The sequence below is a fragment of the Gobius niger genome (assembly GCF_951799975.1).
Source record: "Gobius niger genome assembly, contig: SCAFFOLD_96, whole genome shotgun sequence".
NCBI classification, from domain to species: domain Eukaryota; kingdom Metazoa; phylum Chordata; class Actinopteri; order Gobiiformes; family Gobiidae; genus Gobius; species Gobius niger.
Window position 1 is genome coordinate 18,033 of NW_027639276.1, and position 25,005 is coordinate 43,037.

Here is a 25,005-nt window from a genome sequence, read left to right on the forward strand (position 1 = left end):
ATGGAGTCACAGCCCTGTAGGACCCTGTTCAATGGAGTCACAGCCCTGTAGGACCCTGTTCAATTGGTCACAGCCCTGTAGGACCCTGTTCAATGAGGTCACAGCCCTGTAGGACCCTGTTCAATGGAGACACAGCCCTGTAGGACCCTGTTCAATGAGGTCACAGCCCTGTAGGACCCTGTTCAATGGAGACACAGCCCTGTAGGACCCTGTTCAATGAGGACACAGCCCTGTAGGACCCTGTTCAATGAGGTCACAGCCCTGTAGGACCCTGTTCAATGAGGACACAGCCCTGTAGGACCCTGTTCAATGGAGACACAGCCCTGTAGGACCCTGTTCAATGGAGTCACAGCCCTGTAGGACCCTGTTCAATGAGGACACAGCCCTGTAGGACCCTGTTCAATGAGGACACAGCCCTGTAGGACCCTGTTCAATGGAGTCACAGCCCTGTAGGACCCTGTTCAATGGAGACACAGCCCTGTAGGACCCTGTTCAATGGAGACACAGCCCTGTAGGACCCTGTTCAATGGGGTCACAGCCCTGTAGGACCCTGTTCAATGGGGTCACAGCCCTGTAGGACCCTGTTCAATGAGGACACAGCCCTGTAGGACCCTGTTCAATGAGGACACAGCCCTGTAGGACCCTGTTCAATGGGGTCACAGCCCTGTAGGACCCTGTTCAATGGAGTCACAGCCCTGTAGGACCCTGTTCAATGAGGACACAGCCCTGTAGGACCCTGTTCAATGAGGACACAGCCCTGTAGGACCCTGTTCAATGGAGTCACAGCCCTGTAGGACCCTGTTCAATGAGGACACAGCCCTGTAGGACCCTGTTCAATGAGGACACAGCCCTGTAGGACCCTGTTCAATGGGACACAGCCCTGTAGGACCCTGTTCAATGGAGTCACAGCCCTGTAGGACCCTGTTCAATGGAGTCACAGCCCTGTAGGACCCTGTTCAATGAGGACACAGCCCTGTAGGACCCTGTTCAATGGAGTCACAGCCCTGTAGGACCCTGTTCAATGAGGACACAGCCCTGTAGGACCCTGTTCAATGAGGTCACAGCCCTGTAGGACCCTGTTCAATGAGGACACAGCCCTGTAGGACCCTGTTCAATGGAGACACAGCCCTGTAGGACCCTGTTCAATGGAGTCACAGCCCTGTAGGACCCTGTTCAATGGAGTCACAGCCCTGTAGGACCCTGTTCAATTGGTCACAGCCCTGTAGGACCCTGTTCAATGAGGTCACAGCCCTGTAGGACCCTGTTCAATGGAGACACAGCCCTGTAGGACCCTGTTCAATGAGGTCACAGCCCTGTAGGACCCTGTTCAATGGAGACACAGCCCTGTAGGACCCTGTTCAATGAGGACACAGCCCTGTAGGACCCTGTTCAATGAGGTCACAGCCCTGTAGGACCCTGTTCAATGAGGACACAGCCCTGTAGGACCCTGTTCAATGGAGACACAGCCCTGTAGGACCCTGTTCAATGGAGTCACAGCCCTGTAGGACCCTGTTCAATGAGGACACAGCCCTGTAGGACCCTGTTCAATGAGGACACAGCCCTGTAGGACCCTGTTCAATGGAGTCACAGCCCTGTAGGACCCTGTTCAATGGAGACACAGCCCTGTAGGACCCTGTTCAATGGAGACACAGCCCTGTAGGACCCTGTTCAATGGGGTCACAGCCCTGTAGGACCCTGTTCAATGGGGTCACAGCCCTGTAGGACCCTGTTCAATGAGGACACAGCCCTGTAGGACCCTGTTCAATGAGGACACAGCCCTGTAGGACCCTGTTCAATGGGGTCACAGCCCTGTAGGACCCTGTTCAATGGAGTCACAGCCCTGTAGGACCCTGTTCAATGAGGACACAGCCCTGTAGGACCCTGTTCAATGAGGACACAGCCCTGTAGGACCCTGTTCAATGGAGTCACAGCCCTGTAGGACCCTGTTCAATGAGGACACAGCCCTGTAGGACCCTGTTCAATGAGGACACAGCCCTGTAGGACCCTGTTCAATGGGACACAGCCCTGTAGGACCCTGTTCAATGGAGTCACAGCCCTGTAGGACCCTGTTCAATGGGACACAGCCCTGTAGGACCCTGTTCAATGGAGTCACAGCCCTGTAGGACCCTGTTCAATGAGGACACAGCCCTGTAGGACCCTGTTCAATGAGGACACAGCCCTGTAGGACCCTGTTATATGAGGACACAGCCCTGTAGGACCCTGTTATATGAGGACACAGCCCTGTAGGACCCTGTTCAATGAGGACACAGCCCTGTAGGACCCTGTTCAATGGAGACACAGCCCTGTAGGACCCTGTTCAATGAGGTCACAGCCCTGTAGGACCCTGTTCAATGGAGACACAGCCCTGTAGGACCCTGTTCAATGGAGACACAGCCCTGTAGGACCCTGTTCAATGAGGTCACAGCCCTGTAGGACCCTGTTCAATGAGGACACAGCCCTGTAGGACCCTGTTCAATGGGACACAGCCCTGTAGGACCCTGTTCAATGAGGACACAGCCCTGTAGGACCCTGTTATATGAGGACACAGCCCTGTAGGACCCTGTTATATGAGGACACAGCCCTGTAGGACCCTGTTCAATGAGGACACAGCCCTGTAGGACCCTGTTCAATGGGACACAGCCCTGTAGGACCCTGTTTAACCTGAATCTGCTCCAGACTCAGAGACTCAGCTCGTTCTTCTGTCTGAGGGATTTTCAGACCGTTTCAGTTTGATGTAAACAGAGGAGACAAAACATTTACTCAAGTAAGAGTAAAAACTGAATACTTGAGTAGTGTTTGTACTGAGAACTGAGAACTGAGAACTGAGTAACTGAGTAACTGAGTAACTGAGTAACTGAGCGAAAGGTCTGATTTATGGTCCAGTAACGAGAGAAATTACAAAATAATTTGAACATTTTAACTACTTTACTTTTGTCTTTGCTCAAGAAACAGATACTTCCTCAAAATATTCCTCAAGCAGAAGTAAAAAGAACTGTATGACACTCAAAGAAGTAACTTTACTTCACTAAGAGTACTGCACACCTGTGGTTTTAAATACTCAAGATCAAACCTGAGGAGCTGAAACTCTGTCTCTGACCCTTTAAAACGTCTGTGTGACTTTATTTGAAACTGAATGTGTTTTTCCAGATCAATAAAGGTTTATTTATTTATGTATTTATTTATTTATGTATTTATGTATTTACGTATTTATGTATTTATGTATTTATTTATTTATGTATTTTTGTATTTATGTATTTATTTATTTATGTATTTATTTATTTATGTATTTATTTATTTATTTATTTATTTATGTATTTATTTATTTATTTATTTATTTATTTATTTATTTATTTATGTATTTATGTATTTATGTATTTATTTATGTATATATTTATTTGTTTATTTATTTATTTATTTATGTATTTATGTATTTATTTATTTATTTATTTATGTATTTATGTATTTATGTATTTATTTATTTATTTATTTATGTATTTATGTATTTATGTATTCATGTATATATTTATGTATTTATGTATTTATTTATTTAATTATTTATGTATTTATGTATTAATTTATTTATGTATTTATGTATTTATTTATGTATTTATGTATTTATTTATGTATTTATTTATGTATTTATGTATTTATTTATTTATTTATTTATGTATTTATGTATTAATTTATTTATGTATTTATGTATTTATTTATGTATTTATGTATTTATGTATTTATTTATTTATTTATTTATTTATTTATTTATTTATTTATGTATTTATTTATTTATTTATTTATGTATTTATGTATTTATGTATTAATTAATTAATTCATTTATTTATTTATGTATTTATGTATTGATTTATTTATGTATTTATGTATTTATGTATTTATTTATTTATTTATTTATTTATTTATTTATGTATTTATGTATTAATTAATTAATTTATTTATTTATTTATGTATTTATGTATTGATTTATTTATGTATTTATGTATTTATGTATTTATGTATTTATGTATTTATTTATTTATTTATTTATTTATTTATTTATTTATGTATTAATTTATTTATGTATTTATGTATTTATTTATGTATTTATGTATTTATGTATTTATTTATTTATGTATTTATTTATTTATTTATTTATTTATTTATGTATGTATCTCTTATCGTCTGTTTGCATCAGTGAGTCCTGTGTCAGACCGAGTGGCTCAGAGTCACACGTTTAGTTCTTGAAAAGATCATTTCATCTAAAATCTTCTCATGTAAAGTTAAACTATCGTCTTTAAGTGTAAAGAAACATGTTCTTGTTTCGCACCAGCAGAACCAGAGCAAAGGCAGGAGGTGTTTCCTCTTTCTACAAAATAATCCCAGTGTGGAGCTGTGCGTGTGTCGTGCTGATTGGCTAAAAGAGACTCATGTGACTTTGAATTGTTAAGTCTTTTTCCCACAGTCGAGGAGTTTATAACAGACTGTTAGAAAAGAGTCAGGTTTAACTTCAGTCCTGTGAGAGCAGCTCCTTGAACAAGATCTTTGATCAAACGTTCATTACATTTGTTGTTGTCAGGGATAAAAATCAATCAAGTTAAAACATTATAAAATATATCTTTATTAAAGCAAGAAGTAAAACAAACTCAGCTCAAAGTCAGTTTCATTCAAGCAAAGAAATGTTTTATTGTTTTATTACAGACAGTGCTGTGAGTTTTACACAAAGCCACAAAGAAACGTCTGATCTAGTCAGATATAATCTTTACGTTGGCCTGAGGCGAGTTCTGCTTCTGTTTAAAGGTTTATTATTTTAGTCTCTGTTAGATTTATCTTCCATGGTTTGACGGGTTTTTGCTCATCAGGAAACATCGCAGTCAAATCTATTCAGTGGTTTCTGTCGGACCGGTCTGAGTCTGAGGAAAGTCCCTGAAAACCTCTGAGCCAATCAGAAAACAGAACCGCCTCAGTCAGCTGTCACCCCTCTGAGCCAATCAGAAAACAGAACCACCTCAGTCAGCTGTTACCCCTCTGAGCCAATCAGAAAACAGAACATGCCTCAGTCAGCTGTTACCCCTCTGAGCCAATCATAAAACAGAACAGGCCTCAGTCAGCTGTTACCCCTCTGAGCCAATCAGAAAACAGAACAGGCCTCAGTCAGCTGTTACCCCTCTGAGCCAATCAGAAAACAGAACAGGCCTCCGTCAGCTGTTACCGGGCAGAGCTCAGACCTCTCTGAACAGATACAGAGACTTTTATTAGAAATTCAGAAAATACACTTCACACAATTAGTATTTAATCAAAAACACAGCCTGAAAAACCAAACAAACCCCTCTGATCCTAAAGAAACTTATATTTATATTTATCAAAGATAGAAAAGAGAGAAAACGAGAGACACACAAGTTTCTCCATAAAACTCTATAAAAGCGATTATTCAAAGATCGTCTTCACACAAAGCTTCTCTAGATTTAATAAAAATATTATTTGATTTATTTGAGCGACAGCAGGAGCTCCAGCAGAACCTCCAGCAGGAGCTCCTCCAGCAGAAGCTCCTCCAGCAGAAGCTCCTCCAGCAGAAGCTCCTCCAGCAGAACCTCCAGCAGGAGCTCCTCCAGCAGAAGCTCCTCCAGCAGGAGCTCCTCCAGCAGGAGCTCCTCCAGCAGAAGCTCCTCCAGCAGAAGCTCCTCCAGCAGAAGCTCCTCCAGCAGAAGCTCCTACAGCAGAAGCTCCTCCAGCAGGAGCTCCAGCAGGAACAGGACTCAATGTGTTGGAACCAGGATCAGACCTAAAACATACACATTAGGGTCATAAGCGTGTGTAGCAGATGGTTTAAAGCAGAGATCGTGTAGGAATAATGTTTAATAAGAGTTAGTTTTATATCAGGTTTAATAAGAGCTGGTTATATTTTAAGGTTAATAAGAGTTAGTTATATATCAGGTTTAATAAGAGCTAGTTATATTTTAAGGTTAATAAGAGTTAGTTATATATCAGGTTTAATAAGAGTTAGTTATATTTTAAGGTTCATAAGAGTTAGTTATATTTTAAGGTTAATAAGAGTTAGTCATATATCAGGTTTAATAAGAGATAGTTATATTTTAAGGTTAATAAGAGTTAGTTATATATCAGGTTTAATAAGAGTTAGTTATATTTTAAGGTTCATAAGAGATAGTTATATTTTAAGGTTAATAAGAGTTAGTCATATATCAGGTTTAATAAGAGCTAGTTATATGTTAAATCTTTATATTTGTTGTTGTAAACATGACAAAATGTGCAAAAGTTCCCGGTGTATTAGTGTTTTCCAGAGGGCCTGGGGACGACCCCTTTAGGACCACGACCCATGTGTTGAGAACCACTGTTATACTGTGACCTCTGACCTCTGCTCTTGTGTCTGTAGTAGATGAATCCGGCCAAAGACAGAACCAGCCCCAGGACCAGACCAGACGCCCCGATGGCCACTTTATTCCTGTCCCCGTCAGAGAGACCGCCCTCTACAGGACACACAGGTTATTACAACTATAGAGAGAGAGAGCGCCCTCTACAGGACATACAGGTTATTACAACTATAGAGAGAGAGAGCGCCCTCTACAGGACACACAGGTTATTACAACTATAGAGAGAGAGAGCGCCCTCTACAGGACACACAGGTTATTACAACTATAGAGAGAGAGCGCCCTCTACAGGCACCGTTTTAAAGGTTTTAATGATTATAAACTCATAATAAGATCTGGTCCAGTTTATTCCAGTTCTTACCATAATCCAGGATCAAGGGCTCTTTCAGACTGATGTGTTCAACCACACAGGAAATCTGGTCCCCGGACCTGTCAAAATAAGAGACTCTGAGACACATCCAGACCTGTCAAAATAAGAGACTCTGAGTCACATCCAGACCTGTCACAATAAGAGACTCTGACACATCCAGACCTGTCACAATAAGAGACTCTGAGACACATCCAGACCTGTCACAATAAGAGACTCTGAGACACATCCAGACCTGTCACAATAAGAGACTCTGAGTCACATCCAGACCTGTCACAATAAGAGACTCTGACACATCCAGACCTGTCACAATAAGAGACTCTGAGACACATCCAGACCTGTCACAATAAGAGACTAAGAAAGAGTACCTGGCTGTGTACTCCAGGTGAGAGTACCTAAAGGACAGTACCTGGGTGTGTACTCCAGGTGAGAGTGCCTAAAGGACAGTACCTGGGCGTGTACTCCAGGTGAGAGTACCTAAAGGACAGTACCTGGGCGTGTACTCCAGGTGAGAGTGCCTCTGGTAGGTCCAGTCCTGGTCGGGCATGGTCTCAGAGTTGGAGACTCCGGTGCTGATCTGCTGCTGGTTGTTGGTCCAGGTCACAGTGAGGTGTTTGGGGAAGAAGCCGTAGACGCTGCAGACCAGTACCCTCTCACTGCCACCAGAGGACGCTGTGTGGATCACTGCGTACGGCTCCACTGGAACACAAGTACAAGTCTTTATGTTTAACAGTCAAATGATCTTTTCAAACTCAACCTGAAGAACAGTTTGGGTCAAATGTTTGGAAACATTTTAATGTTTTGGCTCAGGGTTATTTCCATCATGTGATTCTCTCTGACGATGTTAAACTCTGAACAAACACATCTGATCATGGAGGAATATTTTAAATTCTTTGTGTACATTGTCTGTCTGTTTTCCTTTTGTACATGCAATTTATGTTCTATGACCAGTGGTTCTTAACCTTTTTTGTCCCACGTTCCCCTGGAGGCATTTCTTTATCCTCAGAGCTCGAGGATCCTGTCAAAGTTTCAACTAACTGAGCAACTAAACAGATATTTCAGTATTTAGTGAGTGTTATATAAGAAATACAGCTAAAACACTCTCAAAGTCAAAGGCAATTCCAAGAACCCCGGGGTCCCCGTACCCCTGATTGGGAAACATAGCTGTACACAGACGTAACATTGTTTATTTCATAGTCGAGTGAAACCAAGGTCTGTAATAACAGAACAACTGTGGTCGAGTTTTATTCTTCAGTTTTCTCCCTTTCAGATTTCCTGTGCACCTTCCTTAATGATTGGACACGGCACACATTCATTTTACACAAATAACTCAAACACATAAAAATGCATCTTTATTCTTGTCCTTTTCTCCATGAGCTTCACAAGGTCCGAGTCTCTGAAAAACTTTAACGTCTGTAAAGTTCAAACTGTTTCTGTGACGACATCGTGACGGAGAAAACGTTCAAAGCAGAAGAATTCACTCAAATATAATTCCATAAGAGTTAAATCATAAATGAGTGACTTCAGTGAGAATCTATAAAGGAAAGAGTCTGGAAAAATAAACAAAACAAAGATGTTTGACCTGTTTGTGTCTGTTTGTGCATTTACACTGGGTTAATGTGAAACTCGGGCTTTCTTTTGTTTTTTAAAATGCATCATATTCATTACATTTCTGTAAAGGAAAAAACTGTGAGTGTCTGGAGTAAAACATCAGGAAACTAAATTATCTCCAGTTTGAAAAAATAAACATATCTGATCTATCTTAATGAAGAATAATGCTACTGCCATGTGTTTACACTACACGTCCATAAGGGGGCGTCATGTGACTCACCTGATTTGGAGAGAATGCCTGTGTTCCAGATCTGGATGTTGTGAACACAGACTCTGTCCTTCGCAAGTCTCTCGTTCTCCAGGATGGCAGGGTTGTTGTTTGCTCTCTTTGCCTGGTTCACTCCAAACTCAGTGTATCCCACATACTTCCCCACGTTACTGTCGAACCTCATCAGCTCCAGTTTGTTGTAGAAATAAGAATCTATGTACTGTATGTCCTCAGGGCGAGTGGAGTTAAAAACACAGCGGGCGATCCTCCCATTGAGGAATCCATCTGAAAACAGACAGTTTGAGTTTACAGCAGGTGATCAAATCCCTGAACTCTCTTTGAAACGAGGATGTGTTTGTCCTGTGACTCAGGCGTCATAGATGATCATAGATGATCATAGATGATCACAGATGATCACAGATGATCACAGATGATCATCTATGACTGAGCTCCACTCGCTTCTGCATTTGTTTCTTTTTCTGCTCTGAAGTCATTTCTCGTGTGGGATAAATAAAGAATCTGAATGTGAACATCCTGATACAGGTAAGTGCTGAGTCATGATGTTTCCTGTGAACATGTGGAGCAAGTGAACACGTATGTATCTGTGCACATGGATCAGCACATGTTTATCCCTTATGGCATTTGCATAAATCCCATGAACGACTTGAAACTTTTCCAAAACTGCCAAACATGTCATAATGTTCAGGATTTGAACTTAAAATCCCAGTTTCAAAACGTAAAACTGAAAAACACTTGAGTGTGATTATATTTGTAATAATAAACTGAGGAGCTGAGTCTGTGTTTGTGTCACTGAAGTGAAATGGATTTAATGACATAGTTTTTCTGTGTTGGACGATTCTTTGTGTGAAAATGGCAGCGGCTGAAACAGCCCCAGTGACTTCCATTGTACATGTTTTTCTTTGCTCTTCCAGAGCCGTTTGAAACTTCACTTATTACAAAGTCAGCGTTTCATTTGGAAGAAATGGAGAGAATTTGAACATTTTCACAGTTTCATCAGATTAAACCTCATTCCCACGTGAACAAAATCACTGTATTTTCTCCTGTTGAATCTAATGGAAATGATTCTTTTCCAAAGGATTTACCCTGAAAACTGAAACTTTTAAATCTCACTGAAACACGGCACAAAATCACTCACTCTGTGACATCAGGGTTTCATTTGGAAGAAAATCAGTGAAATTCTACATTTTTACTGTATTTGATCAATTTCTACTTTTTTAACATTTGGCAAAGCCTGTGTTTCATGTTCATGTTCTACAGTTTGTGAACTCTGTGTTTCTGTGATAACCAGAGCAGGTGGGCGGAGCCTAAACTCATTTGTGAGTTTTTTTGTGCAAAAGTATGAATGATCAGCTGAAAGTGACCTCAACACATAAAAAAACCTGGACAAAGGCCTGCGTCTGGATTTACTCTCCTGTTTCCTCAGGTTTATAAACCTGAGCCTCGTTTTCAAAACAGACTTTTCTGCTTCAAATCTAACCACTGATAGTGACGCTCCCACTCAGCTGTTTCTGTGTCTTAGATTCTAAACTGTAAAAATCTTCACACTAAACATTATTGTCGATAAATCACATATTCATTTTAAAAATATTCATATATTTTATAGAAAAGCCAAACTAGTCCTGTGTTTCCCCTGGGCTTCAGTATGAGCTGACTGAAGATACAGCGTCTGTTACAATGTTAGAAAAGTGGAAAAGTCTGAAATGCAGTGAAAATGTGAAGTTCAGCTCCTTTTCTTCCAAATGAAACGCTGACATCACAGATATGAGACTTTTTCCTGTATTACAGTCAGATTTAAAATGTGAAGTTTGATGTGAGAAAAGTCCAGGTTCTGCCATGGCTCCATTATATCCTCATGGGAAAATAACAGGATTTCATTGATCTGGACGACAGGAACAAGGTCCAAACTGAAGAAATACACGAAAAATGTCAAACCTGACTCTTGTTCTGCAAAATGAAATGCTGACATTATAAATATATGACTTTTATACAGAGACAGGAGAGCAAAGACAAGTGGAAGTCAATGGAACAAGAACATTTAGACATAAAGAATCGTCACTACAGAAAAAAACACTAAAGCTTCAAATCAATATTAGTCACAAGTTTGACTCATCCAAGTCTCTAAAGACCGAATGTTCATCACTCAGGAAATATTAGAGTTTTGGTTTGGCATTTGTCAAAGTCTATATATGTAAGTGGCATTTAAAGGGTTAAAATCCATTAAATTATTATAAGTTTGGTAGTTTTGCAAAGACATCATGTAGTACAAGGGATTTATGTAAAAAAAAAAAAAAGTAGAAAAAACATGACTGTGGTGATTTTATGGCTGTTTTTAGGCGTGTACATTTTTGTACAGGAGGCGAACGTATGGAAACTGAAGGATGACACAAATATACTAATAATAATAATAATAATAATAATAATAATAATAATAGTAATAATAGTAATAATAATAATAATAATAATAATAATAGTAATAATAGTAATAATAATAATAATAGTAATAATAATAATAATAGTAATAATAGTAATAATAATAATAATAATAATAATAATAATAATAGTAATAATAGTAATAATAGTAATAATAATAATAATAATAATAATAATAGTAATAATAGTAATAATAATAATAATAGTAATAATACTAAAGTCTGACCTGTGGTTCCCAGTAGCAGCAGCAGAGTGATCCAGCTCCCCGTCATCTCTGACCTGCACCTTAGGCTGAGGATCTCACTGTGACACAGACACTCACAGGTTACAGGACCTTTATATAAGTCATGATCATGTGACCAGCGTCACCTGTTGCCGGGCAGACTGCAGTCAGGAACAACTTCACTTCAGTGTAACAGAGTCTGCAGATCATTTACTGCAGCCTCATCTGATCTGACCACTGTCCTTCTGGATCTGAGCTCAGAGATTCCTCCTTAAAAGTCCACTCCTGGTCCAGCCTCAGGGACAGATGGAGACAGGAAGATAAACATGGACAAATCTATAAAATAGTATACTTAACTTTAGTAGTTTTGTGCAGAATAGAAGTGGAATAACAAAATGAATGAAACAAATGTTCATCTACAATCTCGTAAGTACGAGATAATACCCTGAGAAAAAAAAATGGAGAAAGGATTTTTTTTTTAAATATTGGAAAAAAAAAAATATTATTCGGAATACGGAAAATATATCTAGTAATTACGAGATATATTTTCCGTATATATCTCGAGATAGTATCTCATAATTAATAGGCCAGAGCAGCGCCGTGGAACATGAAACGGAGGGCAGCCACGGGGCAGGAGCTTAAGCATGAATAACCATCAAGTTTGGGGCTCCGCTGGACGAAAACCGCAAAGCTTTTTGTTTTTTCCTTGGCACCAACTGGAAATTACATGATTGAGCGCCTATGGTCCCACCCTCATGAAAACAGTGGAAAGAACACTTACAGAATTTACATAACTACAGACATGGCAGGATAGTAGGGAAGCAATTGAAGCAACATCGGGGACAATGTCGAAAACAATCAAGAAAATGGAGGGGGAAAATTGACCTGAACTGACCTCTCCTCAGGTGCTGGGACGTAGTTTTGGAGCGTTATTCTAGAGAATAGTAGCTCACATTAGGTCAATGACAGTATGTAGTTATAGTTCAATGATAGTATGTAGTTACAGCTCAGTGATAGTGTGTAGTTATAGTTCAGTGATAGTGTGTAGTTATAGCTCAGTGATAGTATGTAGTTATAGCTCAGTGATAGTATGTAGTTATAGCTCAGTGATAGTATGTAGTTATAGCTCAGTGATAGTATGTAGTTATAGCTCAGTGATAGTATGTAGTTATAGTTCAGTGATAGTGTGTAGTTATAGCTCAGTGATAGTATGTAGTTATAGCTCAGTGATAGTATGTAGTTATAGCTCAGTGATAGTATGTAGTTATAGCTCAGTGATAGTATGTAGTTATAGCTCAGTGATAGTATGTAGTTATAGCTCAGTGATAGTATGTAGTTACAGCTCAGTGATAGTATGTAGTTATAGCTCAGTGATAGTATGTAGTTATAGCTCAGTGATAGTATGTAGTTATAGCTCAGTGATAGTATGTAGTTATAGCTCAGTGATAGTATGTAGTTATAGCTCAGTGATAGTATGTAGTTATATAGCTCAGTGATAGTATGTAGTTATAGCTCAGTGATAGTATGTAGTTATAGCTCAGTGATAGTATGTAGTTATAGCTCAGTGATAGTATGTAGTTATAGCTCAGTGATAGTATGTAGTTATAGCTCAGTGATAGTATGTAGTTATAGCTCAGTGATAGTATGTAGTTATAGCTCAGTGATAGTGTGTAGTTATAGCTCAGTGATAGTATGTAGTTATAGCTCAGTGATAGTATGTAGTTACAGCTCAGTGATAGTATGTAGTTACAGCTCAGTGATAGTATGTAGTTATAGCTCAGTGATAGTATGTAGTTATAGCTCAGTGATAGTATGTAGTTATAGCTCAGTGATAGTATGTAGTTATAGCTCAGTGATAGTATGTAGTTATAGCTCAGTGATAGTATGTAGTTATAGCTCAGTGATAGTATGTAGTTATAGCTCAGTGATAGTATGTAGTTATAGCTCAGTGATAGTATGTAGTTATAGCTCAGTGATAGTATGTAGTTATATAGCTCAGTGATAGTATGTAGTTATAGCTCAGTGATAGTGTGTAGTTATAGCTCAGTGATAGTATGTAGTTATAGCTCAGTGATAGTATGTACTTATAGCTCAGTGATAGTATGTAGTTACAGCTCAGTGATAGTATGTAGTTATAGCTCAGTGATAGTATGTAGTTATAGTTCAGTGATAGTATGTAGTTATAGTTCAGTGATAGTATGTAGTTATAGCTCAGTGATAGTATGTAGTTATAGTTCAGTGATAGTATGTAGTTATAGCTCAGTGATAGTATGTAGTTATAGCTCAGTGATAGTATGTAGTTATAGCTCAGTGATAGTATGTAGTTATAGCTCAGTGATAGTATGTAGTTATAGTTCAGTGATAGTATGTAGTTATAGCTCAGTGATAGTATGTAGTTATAGCTCAGTGATAGTATGTAGTTATATAGCTCAGTGATAGTATGTAGTTATAGCTCAGTGATAGTATGTAGTTATAGCTCAGTGATAGTATGTAGTTATAGCTCAGTGATAGTGTGTAGTTATAGCTCAGTGATAGTATGTAGTTATAGCTCAGTGATAGTATGTAGTTATAGCTCAGTGATAGTATGTAGTTATATAGCTCAGTGATAGTATGTAGTTATAGCTCAGTGATAGTATGTAGTTATAGCTCAGTGATAGTATGTAGTTATAGCTCAGTGATAGTATGTAGTTACAGCTCAGTGATAGTATGTAGTTACAGCTCAGTGATAGTATGTAGTTATAGCTCAGTGATAGTATGTAGTTATATAGCTCAGTGATAGTATGTAGTTATATAGCTCAGTGATAGTATGTAGTTATAGCTCAGTGATAGTATGTAGTTATAGCTCAGTGATAGTATGTAGTTATAGCTCAGTGATAGTATGTAGTTACAGCTCAGTGATAGTATGTAGTTATAGCTCAGTGATAGTATGTACTTATAGCTCAGTGATAGTGTGTAGTTATAGCTCAGTGATAGTATGTAGTTATATAGCTCAGTGATAGTATGTAGTTATATAGCTCAGTGATAGTATGTAGTTATATAGCTCAGTGATAGTATGTAGTTATAGTTCAGTGATAGTATGTACTTATAGCTCAGTGATAGTATGTAGTTATAGCTCAGTGATAGTATGTAGTTATAGCTCAGTGATAGTATGTAGTTATAGCTCAGTGATAGTATGTAGTTATAGCTCAGTGATAGTATGTAGTTATAGCTCAGTGATAGTATGTAGTTATAGCTCAGTGATAGTATGTAGTTATATAGCTCAGTGATAGTATGTAGTTACAGCTCAGTGATAGTATGTAGTTATAGCTCAGTGATAGTATGTAGTTATATAGCTCAGTGATAGTATGTAGTTATATAGCTCAGTGATAGTATGTAGTTATATAGCTCAGTGATAGTATGTAGTTATAGTTCAGTGATAGTATGTACTTATAGCTCAGTGATAGTATGTAGTTATAGTTCAGTGATAGTATGTACTTATAGCTCAGTGATAGTATGTAGTTATAGCTCAGTGATAGTATGTAGTTATAGCTCAGTGATAGTATGTAGTTATAGCTCAGTGATAGTATGTAGTTACAGCTCAGTGATAGTATGTAGTTATAGCTCAGTGATAGTATGTAGTTACAGCTCAGTGATAGTATGTAGTTATAGCTCAGTGATAGTATGTAGTTATATAGTTCAGTGATAGTATGTAGTTATATAGTTCAGTGATAGTATGTAGTTATATAGCTCAGTGATAGTATGTACTTATAGCTCAGTGATAGTATGTAGTTATAGCTCAGTGATAGTATGTAGTTATAGCTCAGTGATAGTATGTAGTTATAGCTCAGTGATAGTATGTAGTTATAGTTCAGTGATAGTATGTAGTTATAGCTCAGTGATAGTATGTAGTTATATAGTTCAGTGATAGTATGTAGTTATATAGCTCAGTGATAGTATGTACTTATAGCTCAGTGATAGTATGTAGTTATAGCTCAGTGATAGTATGTAGTTATAGCTCAGTGATAGTATGTAGTTATAGCTCAGTGATAGTATGTAGTTATAGCTCAGTGATAGTATGTAGTTATATAGCTCAGTGATAGTATGTAGTTATAGCTCAGTGATAGTATGTAGTTATAGCTCAGTGATAGTGTGTAGTTACAGCTCAGTGATAGTATGTAGTTTTATAGCTCAGTGATAGTATGTAGTTATAGCTCAGTGATAGTATGTAGTTATAGCTCAGTGATAGTATGTAGTTACAGCTCAGTGATAGTGTGTAGTTATAGCTCAGTGATAGTATGTAGTTATAGCTCAGTGATAGTGTGTAGTTATAGCTCAGTGATAGTATGTAGTTACAGCTCAGTGATAGTATGTAGTTATAGCTCAGTGATAGTATGTAGTTATAGCTCAGTGATAGTATGTAGTTATAGCTCAGTGATAGTATGTAGTTACAGCTCAGTGATAGTGTGTAGTTATAGCTCAGTGATAGTATGTAGTTACAGCTCAGTGATAGTGTGTAGTTATAGCTCAGTGATAGTATGTAGTTACAGCTCAGTGATAGTGTGTAGTTATAGCTCAGTGATAGTGTGTAGTTATAGCTCAGTGATAGTGTGTAGTTATAGCTCAGTGATAGTATGTAGTTATAGCTCAGTGATAGTATGTAGTTACAGCTCAGTGATAGTGTGTAGTTATAGCTCAGTGATAGTATGTAGTTACAGCTCAGTGATAGTATGTAGTTATAGCTCAGTGATAGTATGTAGTTATAGCTCAGTGATAGTATGTAGTTATAGCTCAGTGATAGTATGTAGTTATAGCTCAGTGATAGTATGTAGTTATAGCTCAGTGATAGTATGTAGTTATAGCTCAGTGATAGTATGTAGTTATATAGCTCAGTGATAGTATGTAGTTATAGCTCAGTGATAGTGTGTAGTTATAGCTCAGTGATAGTATGTAGTTATAGCTCAGTGATAGTATGTAGTTATAGCTCAGTGATAGTATGTACTTATAGCTCAGTGATAGTATGTAGTTACAGCTCAGTGATAGTATGTAGTTATAGCTCAGTGATAGTATGTAGTTATAGTTCAGTGATAGTATGTAGTTATATAGCTCAGTGATAGTATGTAGTTATAGCTCAGTGATAGTATGTAGTTATAGCTCAGTGATAGTATGTAGTTATATAGCTCAGTGATAGTATGTAGTTATAGCTCAGTGATAGTATGTAGTTATAGCTCAGTGATAGTATGTAGTTATAGCTCAGTGATAGTATGTAGTTACAGCTCAGTGATAGTATGTAGTTACAGCTCAGTGATAGTATGTAGTTATAGCTCAGTGATAGTATGTAGTTATAGCTCAGTGATAGTATGTAGTTACAGCTCAGTGATAGTATGTAGTTATAGCTCAGTGATAGTATGTAGTTATATAAGCTCAGTGATAGTGTGTAGTTACAGCTCAGTGATAGTATGTAGTTATAGCTCAGTGATAGTATGTAGTTATATAGCTCAGTGATAGTATGTAGTTATAGCTCAGTGATAGTATGTACTTATAGCTCAGTGATAGTATGTAGTTATAGCTCAGTGATAGTATGTAGTTATAGCTCAGTGATAGTATGTAGTTATAGCTCAGTGATAGTATGTAGTTATAGCTCAGTGATAGTATGTAGTTACAGCTCAGTGATAGTATGTAGTTATAGCTCAGTGATAGTATGTAGTTATAGCTCAGTGATAGTATGTAGTTATAGCTCAGTGATAGTATGTAGTTATAGCTCAGTGATAGTATGTAGTTACAGCTCAGTGATAGTATGTAGTTATAGCTCAGTGATAGTATGTAGTTACAGCTCAGTGATAGTATGTAGTTATAGCTCAGTGATAGTATGTAGTTACAGCTCAGTGATAGTATGTAGTTATAGTTCAGTGATAGTATGTAGTTATAGCTCAGTGATAGTATGTAGTTACAGCTCAGTGATAGTATGTAGTTATAGCTCAGTGATAGTATGTAGTTATAGCTCAGTGATAGTATGTAGTTATATAGCTCAGTGATAGTATGTAGTTACAGCTCAGTGATAGTATGTAGTTATAGTTCAGTGATAGTATGTAGTTATATAGCTCAGTGATAGTATGTAGTTATATAGCTCAGTGATAGTATGTAGTTACAGCTCAGTGATAGTATGTAGTTATAGTTCAGTGATAGTATGTAGTTATATAGCTCAGTGATAGTATGTAGTTATATAGCTCAGTGATAGTATGTAGTTACAGCTCAGTGATAGTATGTAGTTATAGCTCAGTGATAGTATGTAGTTATATAGCTCAGTGATAGTATGTAGTTACAGCTCAGTGATAGTATGTGGTTACAGCTCAGTGATAGTATGTAGTTATAGCTCAGTGATAGTATGTAGTTACAGCTCAGTGATAGTATGTAGTTATAGCTCAGTGATAGTATGTAGTTACAGCTCAGTGATAGTATGTAGTTATAGCTCAGTGATAGTATGTAGTTATATAGCTCAGTGATAGTATGTAGTTATAGCTCAGTGATAGTATGTAGTTATAGCTCAGTGATAGTATGTAGTTATAGCTCAGTGATAGTATGTAGTTATAGCTCAGTGATAGTATGTAGTTATAGCTCAGTGATAGTATGTAGTTATAGCTCAGTGATAGTATGTAGTTATATAGCTCAGTGATAGTATGTAGTTATATAGCTCAGTGATAGTATGTAGTTACAGCTCAGTGATAGTATGTAGTTATAGCTCAGTGATAGTATGTAGTTACAGCTCAGTGATAGTATGTAGTTATAGCTCAGTGATAGTATGTAGTTACAGCTCAGTGATAGTATGTAGTTATAGCTCAGTGATAGTATGTAGTTATAGCTCAGTGATAGTATGTAGTTATAGCTCAGTGATAGTATGTAGTTACAGCTCAGTGATAGTATGTAGTTATAGCTCAGTGATAGTATGTAGTTATAGCTCAGTGATAGTATGTAGTTATAGTTCAGTGATAGTATGTAGTTATAGCTCAGTGATAGTATGTAGTTACAGCTCAGTGATAGTATGTAGTTATAGTTCAGTGATAGTATGTAGTTATATAGCTCAGTGATAGTATGTAGTTACAGCTCAGTGATAGTATGTAGTTATAGTTCAGTGATAGTATGTAGTTATAGTTCAGTGATAGTATGTAGTTATAGTTCAGTGATAGTATGTAGTTATAGTTCAGTGATAGTATGTAGTTATAGCTCAGTGATAGTATGTAGTTACAGCTCAGTGATAGTATGTAGTTATAGTTCAGTGATAGTATGTAGTTATATAGCTCAGTGATAGTATGTAGTTACAGCTCAGTGATAGTATGTAGTTATAGTTCAGTGATAGTATGTAGTTATAGTTCAGTGATAGTATGTAGTTATAGTTCAGTGATAGTATGTAGTTATAGTTCAGTGATAGTATGTAGTTATAGCTCAGTGATAGTATGTAGTTACAGCTCAGTGATAGTATGTAGTTGTAGCTCAGTGATAGTATGTAGTTACAGCTCAGTGATAGTATGTAGTTATAGCTCAGTGATAGTATGTAGTTATAGCTCAGTGATAGTATGTAGTTATATAGCTCAGTGATAGTATGTAGTTATAGCTCAGTGATAGTATGTAGTTATAGCTCAGTGATAGTATGTAGTTATAGCTCAGTGATAGTATGTAGTTATAGCTCAGTGATAGTATGTAGTTATAGCTCAGTGATAGTATGTAGTTATAGTTCAGTGATAGTATGTAGTTATATAGCTCAGTGATAGTATGTAGTTATATAGCTCAGTGATAGTATGTAGTTACAGCTCAGTGATAGTATGTAGTTATAGCTCAGTGATAGTATGTAGTTACAGCTCAGTGATAGTATGTAGTTATAGCTCAGTGATAGTATGTAGTTATATAGTTCAGTGATAGTATGTAGTTATATAGCTCAGTGATAGTATGTACTTATAGCTCAGTGATAGTATGTAGTTATAGCTCAGTGATAGTATGTAGTTATAGCTCAGTGATAGTATGTAGTTATAGCTCAGTGATAGTATGTAGTTATAGCTCAGTGATAGTATGTAGTTATAGCTCAGTGATAGTATGTAGTTATAGCTCAGTGATAGTATGTAGTTATAGCTCAGTGATAGTATGTAGTTATATAGCTCAGTGATAGTATGTAGTTATAGCTCAGTGATAGTATGTAGTTATAGCTCAGTGATAGTGTGTAGTTATAGCTCAGTGATAGTGTGTAGTTATAGCTCAGTGATAGTGTGTAGTTACAGCTCAGTGATAGTATGTAGTTATAGCTCAGTGATAGTGTGTAGTTATAGCTCAGTGATAGTATGTAGTTATAGCTCAGTGATAGTATGTAGTTATAGCTCAGTGATAGTGTGTAGTTATAGCTCAGTGATAGTGTGTAGTTATAGCTCAGTGATAGTATGTAGTTATAGCTCAGTGATAGTATGTAGTTATAGCTCAGTGATAGTATGTAGTTATAGCTCAGTGATAGTATGTAGTTATATAGCTCAGTGATAGTATGTAGTTATAGCTCAAGTGATAGTGTGTAGTTATAGCTCAGTGATAGTATGTAGTTATAGCTCAGTGATAGTATGTAGTTATAGCTCAGTGATAGTATGTACTTATAGCTCAGTGATAGTATGTAGTTACAGCTCAGTGATAGTATGTAGTTATAGCTCAGTGATAGTATGTAGTTATAGCTCAGTGATAGTATGTAGTTATATAGCTCAGTGATAGTATGTAGTTATAGCTCAGTGATAGTATGTAGTTATAGCTCAGTGATAGTATGTAGTTATAGCTCAGTGATAGTATGTAGTTACAGCTCAGTGATAGTATGTAGTTACAGCTCAGTGATAGTATGTAGTTATAGCTCAGTGATAGTATGTAGTTATAGCTCAGTGATAGTATGTAGTTACAGCTCAGTGATAGTATGTAGTTATAGCTCAGTGATAGTATGTAGTTATATAGCTCAGTGATAGTGTGTAGTTACAGCTCAGTGATAGTATGTAGTTATAGCTCAGTGATAGTATGTAGTTATATAGCTCAGTGATAGTATGTACTTATAGCTCAGTGATAGTATGTAGTTATAGCTCAGTGATAGTATGTAGTTATAGCTCAGTGATAGTATGTAGTTATAGCTCAGTGATAGTATGTAGTTATATAGCTCAGTGATAGTATGTAGTTATAGCTCAGTGATAGTATGTAGTTATAGCTCAGTGATAGTATGTAGTTATAGCTCAGTGATAGTATGTAGTTACAGCTCAGTGATAGTATGTAGTTATAGCTCAGTGATAATATGTAGTTACAGCTCAGTGATAGTATGTAGTTATAGCTCAGTGATAGTATGTAGTTACAGCTCAGTGATAGTATGTAGTTATAGTTCAGTGATAGTATGTAGTTATAGCTCAGTGATAGTATGTAGTTACAGCTCAGTGATAGTATGTAGTTATAGCTCAGTGATAGTATGTAGTTATATAGCTCAGTGATAGTATGTAGTTACAGCTCAGTGATAGTATGTAGTTATAGTTCAGTGATAGTATGTAGTTATAGCTCAGTGATAGTATGTAGTTATATAGCTCAGTGATAGTATGTAGTTACAGCTCAGTGATAGTATGTAGTTATAGTTCAGTGATAGTATGTAGTTATATAGCTCAGTGATAGTATGTAGTTATATAGCTCAGTGATAGTATGTAGTTACAGCTCAGTGATAGTATGTAGTTATAGTTCAGTGATAGTATGTAGTTATAGCTCAGTGATAGTATGTAGTTATATAGCTCAGTGATAGTATGTAGTTATAGCTCAGTGATAGTATGTAGTTATAGCTCAGTGATAGTATGTAGTTATAGCTCAGTGATAGTATGTAGTTATAGCTCAGTGATAGTATGTAGTTATAGCTCAGTGATAGTATGTAGTTATAGCTCAGTGATAGTATGTAGTTATATAGCTCAGTGATAGTATGTAGTTATATAGCTCAGTGATACTATGTAGTTACAGCTCAGTGATAGTATGTAGTTATAGCTCAGTGATAGTATGTAGTTACAGCTCAGTGATAGTATGTAGTTATAGCTCAGTGATAGTATGTAGTTACAGCTCAGTGATAGTATGTAGTTATAGCTCAGTGATAGTATGTAGTTATAGCTCAGTGATAGTATGTAGTTATAGCTCAGTGATAGTATGTAGTTATAGCTCAGTGATAGTATGTACTTATAGCTCAGTGATAGTATGTAGTTATAGCTCAGTGATAGTATGTAGTTATAGTTCAGTGATAGTATGTAGTTATAGTTCAGTGATAGTATGTAGTTATAGCTCAGTGATAGTATGTAGTTATAGCTCAGTGATAGTATGTAGTTATAGCTCAGTGATAGTATGTAGTTACAGCTCAGTGATAGTATGTAGTTATAGCTCAGTGATAGTATGTAGTTATAGCTCAGTGATAGTATGTAGTTATAGCTCAGTGATAGTATGTACTTATAGCTCAGTGATAGTATGTAGTTATAGCTCAGTGATAGTATGTAGTTATAGTTCAGTGATAGTATGTAGTTATAGTTCAGTGATAGTATGTAGTTATAGCTCAGTGATAGTATGTAGTTACAGCTCAGTGATAGTATGTAGTTATAGTTCAGTGATAGTATGTAGTTATATAGCTCAGTGATAGTATGTAGTTACAGCTCAGTGATAGTATGTAGTTATAGTTCAGTGATAGTATGTAGTTATAGTTCAGTGATAGTATGTAGTTATAGTTCAGTGATAGTATGTAGTTATAGTTCAGTGATAGTATGTAGTTATAGCTCAGTGATAGTATGTAGTTACAGCTCAGTGATAGTATGTAGTTGTAGCTCAGTGATAGTATGTAGTTACAGCTCAGTGATAGTATGTAGTTATAGCTCAGTGATAGTATGTAGTTATAGCTCAGTGATAGTATGTAGTTATATAGCTCAGTGATAGTATGTAGTTATAGCTCAGTGATAGTATGTAGTTATAGCTCAGTGATAGTATGTAGTTATAGCTCAGTGATAGTATGTAGTTATAGCTCAGTGATAGTATGTAGTTATAGCTCAGTGATAGTATGTAGTTATAGTTCAGTGATAGTATGTAGTTTATAGCTCAGTGATAGTATGTAGTTATATAGCTCAGTGATAGTATGTAGTTACAGCTCAGTGATAGTATGTAGTTATAGCTCAGTGATAGTATGTAGTTATAGCTCAGTGATAGTATGTAGTTATATAGCTCAGTGATAGTATGTAGTTACAGCTCAGTGATAGTATGTAGTTATATAGCTCAGTGATAGTATGTAGTTATATAGCTCAGTGATAGTATGTAGTTACAGCTCAGTGATAGTATGTAGTTATAGCTCAGTGATAGTATGTAGTTATAGCTCAGTGATAGTATGTAGTTATAGCTCAGTGATAGTATGTAGTTATAGCTCAGTGATAGTATGTAGTTATAGCTCAGTTATAGTATGTAGTTATATAGCTCAGTGATAGTATGTAGTTATATAGCTCAGTGATAGTATGTAGTTACAGCTCAGTGATAGTATGTAGTTACAGCTCAGTGATAGTATGTAGTTATAGCTCAGTGATAGTATGTAGTTATAGCTCAGTGATAGTATGTAGTTATAGCTCAGTGATAGTATGTAGTTATAGCTCAGTGATAGTATGTAGTTACAGCTCAGTGATAGTATGTAGTTATAGCTCAGTGATAGTATGTAGTTATAGCTCAGTGATAGTATGTAGTTATATAGCTCAGTGATAGTATGTAGTTATAGCTCAGTGATAGTATGTAGTTATATAGCTCAGTGATAGTATGTAGTTATATAGCTCAGTGATAGTATAGTTACAGCTCAGTGATAGTATGTAGTTATAGCTCAGTGATAGTATGTAGTTATAGCTCAGTGATAGTATGTAGTTATAGCTCAGTGATAGTATGTAGTTATAGCTCAGTGATAGTATGTAGTTATAGCTCAGTTATAGTATGTAGTTATAGCTCAGTGATAGTATGTAGTTACAGCTCAGTGATAGTATGTAGTTATATAGCTCAGTGATAGTATGTAGTTATATAGTTCAGTGATAGTATGTAGTTATAGCTCAGTGATAGTATGTAGTTATAGCTCAGTGATAGTATGTAGTTACAGCTCAGTGATAGTATGTAGTTATATAGCTCAGTGATAGTATGTAGTTATAGCTCAGTGATAGTATGTAGTTATAGCTCAGTGATAGTATGTAGTTACAGCTCAGTGATAGTATGTAGTTATATAGCTCAGTGATAGTATGTAGTTATAGCTCAGTGATAGTATGTAGTTACAGCTCAGTGATAGTATGTAGTTATATAGCTCAGTGATAGTATGTAGTTATAGCTCAGTGATAGTATGTAGTTATAGCTCAGTGATAGTATGTAGTTACAGCTCAGTGATAGTATGTAGTTATATAGCTCAGTGATAGTATGTAGTTATAGCTCAGTGATAGTGTGTAGTTATAGCTCAGTGATAGTATGTAGTTATAGTTCAGTGATAGTATGTAGTTATAGCTCAGTGATAGTATGTAGTTACAGCTCAGTGATAGTATGTAGTTATAGCTCAGTGATAGTATGTAGTTACAGCTCAGTGATAGTATGTAGTTATAGCTCAGTGATAGTATGTAGTTATAGCTCAGTGATAGTATGTAGTTATAGCTCAGTGATAGTGTGTAGTTACAGCTCAGTGATAGTATGTAGTTTTATAGCTCAGTGATAGTATGTAGTTATAGCTCAGTGATAGTGTGTAGTTATAGTTCAGTGATAGTATGTAGTTATATAGCTCAGTGATAGTATGTAGTTATAGCTCGGTGATAGTATGTAGTTATATAGCTCAGTGATAGTATGTAGTTATAGTTCAGTGATAGTATGTAGTTATAGCTCAGTGATAGTGTGTAGTTACAGCTCAGTGATAGTATGTAGTTATAGTTCAGTGATAGTATGTAGTTACAGCTCAGTGATAGTATGTAGTTATAGTTCAGTGATAGTATGTAGTTATAGCTCAGTGATAGTATGTAGTTATATAGCTCAGTGATAGTATGTAGTTATAGTTCAGTGATAGTATGTAGTTATAGCTCAGTGATAGTATGTAGTTATATAGCTCAGTGATAGTATGTAGTTATAGTTCAGTGATAGTATGTAGTTATAGCTCAGTGATAGTATGTAGTTATAGCTCAGTGATAGTATGTAGTTATATAGCTCAGTGATAGTATGTAGTTATAGTTCAGTGATAGTATGTAGTTATAGCTCAGTGATAGTGTGTAGTTACAGCTCAGTGATAGTATGTAGTTATAGTTCAGTGATAGTATGTAGTTACAGCTCAGTGATAGTATGTAGTTATAGTTCAGTGATAGTATGTAGTTATAGCTCAGTGATAGTATGTAGTTATAGCTCAGTGATAGTATGTAGTTATAGCTCAGTGATAGTATGTAGTTACAGCTCAGTGATAGTATGTAGTTATATAGCTCAGTGATAGTATGTAGTTATAGCTCGGTGATAGTATGTAGTTATATAGCTCAGTGATAGTATGTAGTTATAGCTCAGTGATAGTATGTAGTTACAGCTCAGTGATAGTATGTAGTTATATAGCTCAGTGATAGTATGTAGTTATAGCTCAGTGATAGTATGTAGTTATAGCTCAGTGATAGTGTGTAGTTACAGCTCAGTGATAGTATGTAGTTATAGCTCAGTGATAGTATGTAGTTACAGCTCAGTGATAGTATGTAGTTATATAGCTCAGTGATAGTATGTAGTTATAGCTCAGTGATAGTATGTAGTTATATAG

General features: G+C 36.6%; 1 protein-coding gene across 1 annotated transcript; it reads right to left on the reverse strand.

Annotated features, from left to right (window-relative positions):
• Positions 1 to 5,714: 5,714 nt before the first annotated feature.
• On the reverse strand, positions 5,715 to 11,346 carry LOC306982641 (H-2 class II histocompatibility antigen, E-S beta chain-like). Its single transcript, XM_079583109.1, has 6 exons — positions 11,238 to 11,346; positions 8,573 to 8,845; positions 7,233 to 7,440; positions 6,736 to 6,803; positions 6,360 to 6,473; positions 5,715 to 5,770 (listed from the first exon to the last, which is right to left on the reverse strand). Exons 1-6 carry the CDS (start codon positions 11,281 to 11,283, stop codon positions 5,745 to 5,747), a joined length of 735 nt encoding a protein of 244 aa, XP_079439235.1. The 5' UTR covers positions 11,284 to 11,346; the 3' UTR covers positions 5,715 to 5,744.
• Positions 11,347 to 25,005: the final 13,659 nt, after the last annotated feature.

What these genes read in the sequence shown, in the direction of transcription:
- LOC306982641 (XM_079583109.1), bottom strand. Translation starts at nt 11,283, where the DNA reads ATGACGGGGAGCTGGATCACTCTGCTGCTGCTACTGGGAACCACAG. An exon ending in CACCTGGAGTACACGCCCAG is followed by an intron (nt 6,804 to 7,232) that starts GTACTGTCCTTT and finishes TTATTTTGACAG; the next exon opens with GTCCGGGGACCAGATTTCCT. An exon ending in CTACAGACACAAGAGCAGAG is followed by an intron (nt 5,771 to 6,359) that starts GTCAGAGGTCAC and finishes TGTATGTTTTAG; the next exon opens with GTCTGATCCTGGTTCCAACA.